This window comes from Temnothorax curvispinosus, unplaced genomic scaffold (genome assembly GCF_003070985.1).
Source record: "Temnothorax curvispinosus isolate PA1 unplaced genomic scaffold, ASM307098v1 QBEX01003942.1, whole genome shotgun sequence".
NCBI classification, from domain to species: Eukaryota; Metazoa; Arthropoda; class Insecta; order Hymenoptera; family Formicidae; genus Temnothorax; species Temnothorax curvispinosus.
Window position 1 is genome coordinate 76,309 of NW_020213722.1, and position 9,865 is coordinate 86,173.

At 36.2% G+C, this 9,865-nt stretch overlaps 2 protein-coding genes across 3 annotated transcripts; both read left to right on the plus strand.

Annotated features, from left to right (window-relative positions):
* Positions 1-685: 685 nt before the first annotated feature.
* Positions 686-8,047, plus strand: LOC112453037. The gene is made up of 5 exons (XM_025013579.1): positions 686-957; positions 1,880-1,994; positions 2,092-2,381; positions 3,111-3,522; positions 7,970-8,047. Exons 2-4 carry the CDS (start codon positions 1,880-1,882, stop codon positions 3,417-3,419), a joined length of 714 nt encoding a protein of 237 aa, XP_024869347.1. The 5' UTR covers positions 686-957; the 3' UTR covers positions 3,420-3,522; positions 7,970-8,047.
* LOC112453039 (probable ATP-dependent RNA helicase DHX37) lies at positions 5,928-7,115 on the plus strand. 2 transcript variants are annotated; one of them, XR_003040562.1, is made up of 4 exons: positions 5,928-6,038; positions 6,134-6,345; positions 6,425-6,522; positions 7,068-7,115. XR_003040562.1 is itself a non-coding variant. In XM_025013581.1 (3 exons), exons 2-3 carry the CDS (start codon positions 6,194-6,196, stop codon positions 6,462-6,464), a joined length of 192 nt encoding a protein of 63 aa, XP_024869349.1. In that variant the 5' UTR covers positions 5,928-6,038; positions 6,134-6,193; the 3' UTR covers positions 6,465-6,562. The 2 variants fall into 2 exon arrangements, 1 of the variants encoding a protein (XP_024869349.1); XM_025013581.1 differs by lacking the exon at positions 7,068-7,115 and having other exon boundaries at positions 6,425-6,562.
* Positions 8,048-9,865: the final 1,818 nt, after the last annotated feature.

Here is a 9,865-nt window from a genome sequence, read left to right on the forward strand (position 1 = left end):
CACACACACACACACACACACACACACACACACACACACACACACACTTACATACATACATACGCACGGACATTTTGTACAGAAGTGATTTTTCGACGTTACATTCTATAAACAGTAAACACTTTGCCAAAGATACCTAAAAAAAATTTTTTTACGAAAACAAAGCTTCCTCTATGAAGGAGCAAAACTACAAATTTTTAAAGAAATTTATCTCTTTCCTTTATTCTTATTCAAAGTTTATGAAAAATAAAATATTAAATAAACAATGTTTATCAAAATGATTATAAAACCGTCAACTACAATGTAGACAGATATTTTGTAAATTTTTTCAGATTTTTTAAAATACTTTAAAATAGGAAAAATAACGTCGAACGCGACAGGATCGTGTGTGAATTAGGAAAGTCCCTCCCAAAAAACGTATACAGGTGGTGGGTTAAAAATATATTTTTCAATAAAAAATTTGTTAAAAATGTGTTACTTTTAAAGATGCGTTCTTATTATTCCACTAATGTGTGTATTGAATGGCTAACAAACGGATATCTATCTATTTGTGTTGGGAGAAGACTTTGAATGAGCAATAAGTTCCCGCCCTTCTAGAGGGCAGCTCCCGGTTGGCGGCGCGACTCGGCGCGCCACGTGTGCGTGCGGGCATCAGTGGTGCTTACAAGAGTCTCGATCACCGTCGTGTTCAGACGTGTTGGTTACGGTTTAAGTTACAGACTGTGATATACTTATATATAATAAAGACAGTATTCAGAGTGTACAAAGACCAAGATTGTTGTGTTCCCTGCTCATCTCACCACATTTCAAGTCGTCCCTGATTATATTTCCAATAGGTTATGGGCCCAGGGCACGATTCCCCTGCGTGAGGAACATAGCACGAAAGTGTATATACGAAGTGTGTGAGACGCCGGCGAAGGGCATAGAAAGAGATAGAAGCATCTAGAAAATTAGAGGGTAAGTAAATAATATTCCTCGTTGCTGACGAGCAAAACGAGAGAATTCTCAGTTAATAAGAATGTTCGTTCGATAAATACTGTTACAAGGAGATAGATGTTTTTGCCATTTTTCTCGAGAAATAGAAATAGAGGTAATAATGGTAATAAGAGAATTAGAGAATAGATGTGTAAAATGTAATAAAGAAGTAGAGAATGATGAAGGAAAAAGAGATAGAAAAATGCCGCTTGGTAGCAAGTCGGCGATGTGCGCGTGCAAGTCCGATCGTGAACGGCGAGAGTCATTTCTTTTGGCGCGCGGAAGTTCGATCGTAGACGGCGAGAGTCATTGTTTTTGGCGCGCAGAACTTGTTGCTGGGCGCGCACAAACACATATTCGATTTCGACTAATAACATGGCATCGATGCTAGATGGCTAGATTACGATACATGTAAATGTATGCGTATGCTAGATGGCTAGATTGCGATACATGTATATGTATGTGTATGCGTATGTATAAAAACTCTATATGACTCTATATGAGTTTATTTTTTTTGAAATCGATATGTATCGGGTCGGTAATTGAGCATGACTTGCTGTGCGGTGTAGCTTGATTACTGTTTAGGGAAGCCGCGTAAATTTGTAAGGGCCCCGTGCGTGTGCGTGATCAACCCGAGCTCCCATAGATCTTTTCAGCAGTGCTGGGGATCGCAACGGACAGTGGTGTGCGCGTGCGGATAGCCCTGCAGAGGCGCGTGGTTTTCTCGCTTTGGGGTTATTGTGAATTGCAGTGCGTTCTATATAGCCTCATAAGCATTAAATTTTTATCGTTGAAAGAGATCTAGTGATAGAAATTGTAAATTATTATTTGTCAATACGAATGTTGGTTTATCTTGTCAAAAGAGGAATGCTAATGTTCAATTGATATTTAAATCCCGATATAGATGGAAGAAGAAGGCCAAGATGCGCTGGTCGAATACGACAGCGATAGCAGCTTTATCATGGTAATAGATAGAGAAGCAAAAAATAAAAACGAGGAGACAGTAAGAAAAGATAGAGGTAAGAGAGTATTTTTTTGAAAATAAAGTAGTCCAGAAGAATAATATATATATGCATTCAGAAAAAATAAAAATAGTAATTTCAAAATTCCGTATAGAAGCAAAAGATAAAAAGGAGATGGAAAGAAGAGGTGCAATCCCGAAAAAGAACTTGCCTAAAGTCAGAGAGAATATAGATGTGACCAAAGCATGGGAAGAGAACCGTCCAGTACTGTCAATTGGAACCAAAATATTATATGAAAAGCAAGAAAAATTGGTCGCGAAAATGGACAATTCGATGCAAATGCTGGATAAAGTAATGACGAAGGCCACCGAGATGATGGAGAATATGGTGGAAGTCTCCCGTTTAAACTTAGAGAAAGAAAAAGTTAAACTTAGACGTTTAGAGGTAAGCAATAAAGATACCCAAAATTCAGTAGAAAACAGTAAACAAACGGTTAGAGAACTAGAGGTAGAGTCTAAAAAGAGAAAATTAAATGAAATAACAGTCTGTTCAACCGAAAAAGATAGGAGTTTAGAGACAATAAAAAGAGCTATAGAATTGGAATTGAACAGTCAAAGGTTGCATATTAGAAGAGAATATAAGCTGACGCAAAAATCCAACTTTGATCTTTGGATGGATTATTTAAAATCTGAGTTAATGAATAACGAGTTGTTAGACGTAATAGATTCAAACATTGAAAGTCCAGAAAATCTCTCCGAACTAAAAGTTGCTAAGAGAAAAAGTCTAGTTAGAGATATAATAATCAATCATTTAGATGAAAACTATCATATAAGGATTCTACATGAAAAAGATCCGAAAGAAATTTTGCAGAAATTGAGAGGATATAAAAAGAGTGAAGTAAACGTTACTCATGCATCGGTACGAGCTAAACTCTATCAAATTAAAATGAGAAAAGACGAAAAAGTAAGTGATTTTTGTGAACGCTTCGATTCAATAATTAGAGAATATGAATCATGTGAAGATGCGGTACCCCTCGCAGAACAAGAGATTAGATCTGCACTTTATCAGACTGTGTCAATTAATGTACCAGAGCTGAGGAATGTAGATTTAATTAGAAGACAAACTAATCTTAAAGAAATGAACATAGATGAAATAAAGTCTTTTATGATGCAGTTAGAAGCAGAGACTAAAAACGAGAATAGAGAAAAATTAGAGAAACCCGAAGTCAGGGTACAGAGGGCTGCTGCTGAAGAGAACATGAAACAAGTGAAATGCTACAGATGCAACCGAATGGGTCATATGGCGAAGGACTGTCCACTAATAGAATTTGGTGCCTGGTTTTGTTACTACTGCCAGGAGATACGAGGTCACAAGGGTGATAATTGTCCGAGTGCCAAAGCCCAGGCGAACAGAGCTAGAGGAAAAAGGTATTTAAATAAAACCGTTAATAAAAACATAAAGAAAAAGGGTAGATTTGTGTAAAAAGGCACAAAAAGAGTAGATAACAAAAGGAAAATAACCAAGATACAACCAGCTGAGAAACCTATATCAACGAAAACAGCAAATGAAGGAGAATCAGAAGAAGGTAAATAATGCATGGTTAAATTAATAGAAGATAGAGATAGTTCAAAAGAGGTAATCAATTTTACTGCAGATTCGGGTGCTACGGATCATATTGTGAATAAGAATTTTATTCCGTCAAAGTTTGAAAAATGTAAAGATAGAGTTATTAAATGCGCGAATAAAAATGAGCTTGCAAACATTTCAATAGATGGTAAAGGAGATCTTACGCTAATAACGAATAAAAAAGAAAAGAGAGTCATTAAATTAACAAATGTAATTGCAGCAAAGAAAGTATTCAAAAATTTACTATATCTAAGAAAGTTGGCTGATGCAGGGTTCAGTATTTATTTAGATGATAAAGTGTTTAAAGTTTACAATAAACTGACAAATAAAATAGTTTTTAAAGAAATTTACAGATGTAGAGCAAAAATTGTTCCACATAGTGAGTTTCCTGAACAATTGCAAGCAAACATTCAGACCAATGAATTATCAATTTCGGAGAGAGAGTTAGATGAGAGAGATAATGTTGGCTCTGCGATTGGGAGGGAGAATGAAGGAGAGCTCACAAATGTGAACAAAAACGAAAATATAGAACACAACAATGCTGAACTCGAGCAAGTCATTAAGTTGGAGGATATACAGACAATAGAGAATATAGAAGAAATGTGTGAAAGCTCAGTAATTGAAAAAGTAAAGAAACTAGAGAAAATAAATGAGGCGATGTTAAGGCATGTTAGATTAGGTCATGCATCGTTAAACTATCTAAAACAATTACAAAAACTAGAAAAGAGATTAGAGAATGTAAAGTTTGATAACTCCATATTAGAGTGTGAAGTATGTATAATGGCAAAAATGGCAAAACTGCCGTTTAAAGAAAACAGAAATAGAGCACAGAGACCACTACAGGTAATACATACGGACATCATGGGTCCAATAAAACCTACATCCTATCCAGGACAAAAGAGATTTATAATCATTTTTATAGATGACTATTCTAGATTAGCAAAAGCCTACTCTCTGAAGAGAAAAGATGAATCGGGAGAGGCTCTAGAGAAATATCTTATATCCGCCAGAAATCTACTAGGAAAAGAAGAAAAGCTATGCTATGCAAAGTCAGATCAAGACAAGGAATTTACGGGAGGTGCTTTTAAAGAAGTATTAAAAAGAGAAAAGATAAAAGCCATATTTGCATCACCGTACACTCCAGAACACAATGAAGTTGCAGAAAGGTTCAACAGAACGTTGAAAGAGAAAGTAAGAACATATATGCTCGACTCGGGATTACTAAAGAGTATGTGGGAGTTGGCAGTTGACGCTGCTGTGCATGCGTACAACAGATCTCCACATAAGACTTTAGAGTACGAGATCCCGTTGAAGAAGTTTTCATCAGAAACAAGTTGTCATTTTAAACAAATAAAGAAATTCGGATGCATTGGATATGCAAGCCCTAAGAGCACAGTTGACGGAAAGTCGACGGTAAGTCGACTTTTATAAGTCGACTTCTAGTCGGCTTCTAAAAATGGCAGAAAGTCGACTGAAAGTCGACTTCTAAATAGGCGACTTCTAAAAATGGCGGAAAGTCGACTTCTAGTCGACTTCTAAAAATGGCAAAAAGTCGACTTCTAGTCGACTTCTAAAAATGGCGAAAAGTCGACTAAAAGTCGACTTCTAGTCGACTTTTAAAAATGGCGGAATGTCGACTAAAAATCGACTTCTAAATAGTCGACTTATAAAAGTCAATTTTCCGTCGAATTTTATAAGTCGACTTCTAGTCGACTTCTAGTCGACTTCTAAAAATGGCGGAAAGTCGACTAAAAGTCGACTTCTAAATAGTCGACTATAAAAAGACGGAAAGCAGTCAAGCGGCGCGTCATCAATATGGCGGCGAATCTCGAGGAGGCTGGAGGAGCAAAATTAATGTTTACGCGAGTGCAAGGAATACATGCCGCGAGACAGGACACGATAAGACGTCGAAAAGCGCCGCGCTATCAACCACCGCTACGAAACGTCGTCGTCGTCGTCATCATTGTCTTCCCGTTGACTTCCTCGATTAGATCAGAATACTGGAATTTGACTGTATGTATGTTGCAATATGTTTGAGACGGTTGTCTACATTGTCTACAACAAGAATTGTTACAGAATGCCGTTACCAACCGACATGGAAGCGAAATTGCTGCGCCAGATAGTTCTTGCAGGTATGGCGGATCTAAAAAAGGATCAGGATAAGGCCAAGTGAAAATATGCTTTAGAGGTTAGGTATGGTGTGTTATTAATTATCATCGATAATTAAGACCTATTGAATGCGACCTCTCTATTCTGAACCATCTTTCAGAACACCATCAGAAATGGAGGAACCTGGTTCATGCATTCTTCGTGCGTTCAACGGAAAACCAGTTCGGAATAGGTGGTTTATAAAAAGGTGTACGAAACGAATAAGATGTATATGCGAGGTGTCACGGCGATAGAACCCGAATGATTGCCGAAATTCGCTTCCACGCTATGCCATCTTAGTGAATCATTGGTTGATCCACCGCCAAGGTATTTTTATCACAATTGTTGCTTTATAATGTTTTCCCTATTTATTTATAAAGATATTAATCTTCATTATGATCGAATATTATTCTCATTTATAGATATAATCAAGGAACCGGGAAGATCATTTGCTGCGTGTTTGGTACATTTGGAAAGGCCGGATGGGGACTACCATCGATGGATATAGAGCATCTGTGGACGGTGTAAAGTGGTTCGCGTATTTCTTCTTGGAGGGTCAAGTGTACCCTAAGCTGAAACGATTTGTTCCGTCGTTGCTGACGACACCTGGGAGCATCACCAAGTCATGGGCCAGGTAAATCGTTATTTTATCTCCTTTCGATTTCACGTTGATTCATCGAATAGATTACATCAATTCAATACGATTTTTTCAGGTTGATACCACGCACTCAAGCAATAGTACAAACGTTGTAGTCGCAGGGAGTCGTGTCCAAATACAAACTGCTAGAAATCTGGGGTTTGGATAAAAAATGTGAGATTTTAATTTATAAAATAATATTTAGATATTATCATCGAGTAGACTTCTATACAATACTAGACCGCTGACAGGCATCTCGACCGTGATGCTTGCCGCCATGTTGATTTTAGTTAAGATATGCTATACTACAGATTCTATACAAGTAGTTTTATACAAGATTTCTATACAATAGTCTGGCATATACAGAATGTCCAAAAGAAAGGGTTTAATACTACAGGAGTAGTGGTTCGATTTCGGCATTCAAGTAGCTACACGTTGAAGGCATGACTTACAAATTTATTGATAACATGTACCAATATTTAACACAAAAACATTCGCCTGCTTCGTTATGTACTGTAATAACGAATGCAGATAAACGCACATCATGAGCAACTGAACACCCGATAGTGACTTATTGTTAATTCAATATGGCCGCACCCTTCACTAACACTTGCACCTCGCACTCGCATCAGCTTTTCGGCAGTGCGTCCATAGATGTTAATGGTCTAGTATAAAAGTCTGTGGATATTATATATTTATAATTTTAGTTCTGTTGACAGCTTACAAGAAGTGGCTGCCGGAATCCGCGCACGCAGAAGTGACACAGATATGACGGCACACAGTGGCCACCTTTGTAATTAAGAATAAAACATTAGGATTGTAATTATACAGTTTTTTAGATAATTAAATTATTTTATATATGAAAAAAAATCGAAATGCATCAGTTTTAGCCTTCCAGCAAAGGGTCGATTGTGTATCTTGAAATAATGAGGTAAAAATTACAAAAATGAGAAAATTCATTAGCGTATCTACGATTTTATTTATCAGAATCTAATAAAATCTGTTAACTTTTGTCATTTTCACCTCATTTCAAGATACACAACCGACCTCCAGACGTACGCGGCGGCGGTTTATTTTATCGACTTTAAAAGTTGGCGGGAAGTCGACTTTCCGTCATGACGGGAAGTCGACTTGAAGTCGACTTTTTGCTCTTAGGGAAGAGTACCAAAGCCTACGTCAAAATTCGACAAGACAGCTATTGGTGTGTTGGTAGGATATACTGACACTGGATATATACTATATACTCTGGTATCCAAGCACGAGAAAATTTATAGAGTCATGACAACAGAGCAGCAAGAAACTGCACTAAGAAGGATAGAAGTCACAAACTTAAAATGTTTGATGACGACTTAGAGGAAATAAAGAAAAACTTAGAAGAAAAAGAAGAAACTGGAAACAGAAAACATATGGATGACACTCATGGAGATTTTATCAAGCAGTGTGTTGATTAAGGGAAGGTAAAAGTCGAATGGATTAAGATCAAAGAGAATTTGGCAGACATTATGACAAAACCTTTACCTCTAGAAGCATTTGTGTATCTGAGAGATAAAATAATGAATATAGAGTTTAAACAAAGTTAGAGATTAATTTTAGTCGATAACTAATTCTTGTTATGTTTCAGATAAAGAGGAAACTTAGAGAGGACCCGTGGATCGCTCGCACAAAGGGAGGGAGTGTTGGGAGAAGACTTTGAACGAGCAATAAGTTCCCGCCCTTCTAGAGGGCAGCTCCCGGTTGGCGGCGCGACTCGGCGCGCCACGCGTGCGTGCGGGCATCAGTGATGCTCACAAGAGCCTCGATCACCGTCGTGTTCAGACGTGTTGGTTACGGTTTAAGTTACAGAGTGTGATATACTTATATATAATAAAGACAGTATTCAGAGTGTACAAAGACTAAGATTGTTGTGTTCCCTGCTCATCTCACCACATTTCAAGTCGTCCCTGATTATATTTCCAATAATTTGCAATTTAGAAAATTTTCATTTTTTAAATATATTGTTATTATAAAATACAAATTTTTAAAGTCTGAAGTTTTCTTTATAAAGCAATGATAAATAACTTTATTAATTTTGAATAATCTTATTTTCTTTGTTAAATATCTAATAATTGTTATGTCATATAAGATTAGTGTAAAATTCGAACTTTCTTACTTATTTATTCATTAATTTTAATATTTATTTATTTATTTATTTATTTACTAATTTATTTATTCGTGTTTTTAAAACACGTGTAACCCGACACAAGAGTAGTACACAATACACGTTTTTGTACACGTAAATGCTAATTACACGTGTAATTCGTGTACCCGTGTACACGTAAAATAAGGAACTTTAGTTTCTATAGAATTATAAATCCTTTTCCAGGATTAAAGTATAGCTACAGTAAAGAGCAAAAATGAGTTCCTTTTTCAATGTAGATGTCTAGATGAGCGCACCATTTCTACCTTCCAGCCAATTGTGTTCCTAGAATCGCTTATTTAGACCGAAAAGAAACCCACTTTTGCTTCTCGGTGTACATACGTCTCTATTTTTTTCTTTCTCAACGTAAAGTTGACTCGTCTCTTCTCCGTTCGCGTGAATACTTATTTAATCCTGGAAAAGGATTTATAAAACCAATAAAAAATGGCATGTATGCGAAAATTAGATTCTGTCGATAACTCCAACATCGCCTTAAAAAGAAAAAAAATATAGACCATGACGAAAATATAAACCGTGACAGACTTGCGTAAAACTGCATTTTTTCTTTTTCTTAATTCCAAAAATCAGTCTCTTGAAACTAATCTACGTCGTTTTAACTCTTTCTTCTTTAAGTTTCACATTTTTAACTAATGTGATAACAATCTAACACAGAGGCGCATAACGAAAGATGTGGATTAAAACGGGTAGATATTTAATTAAAACTTTAAGTAATATTTGCTTTGGGATTGACAGTAGCCTATCGAAATCTCAGTACGCAACTTTTTAAGTAGCAATTCTTATATACAATAATATATAAAATTTATTTTGTACAATTGTATGCGCAGTTAACAATAAGCATGCTTCGCTTATATGCTGACAAACTCTAAAACAAAAAATGATAGAATGTTCCGCTAATATAGATTAACAATAATAAGAGGTTTTATTTCGACTAAATTGGCTATTATATAAAGTTGACACAAACGTTAGGACGTTTTGATCCTTGGTTCGGATCCTTATCAAGCAGTCTACAAAGCAACTTGGTCTAAGGTCATAATTAAAGTCATATTTTAAAATTAACGGAGCAAAGTTAAAAGCAATGTAATACCTACTAATAAAAAAAAACCATTACTTTCACATTAAGGGGATGCTGGAGCCGTCTGTATAACCGATAAAATTACCATTTTCTATGTTATTGACTATATCTGTCCTTGTATAGACAAAGATATAGACAAGGATAGCACTTTGCTACTTTGCACGCACACATACGCATGATGCACATCGACATTATACTTTTATATTACGCTTCCAAATCTTGATTTGGAGGGTTTATCGATGTTTTTC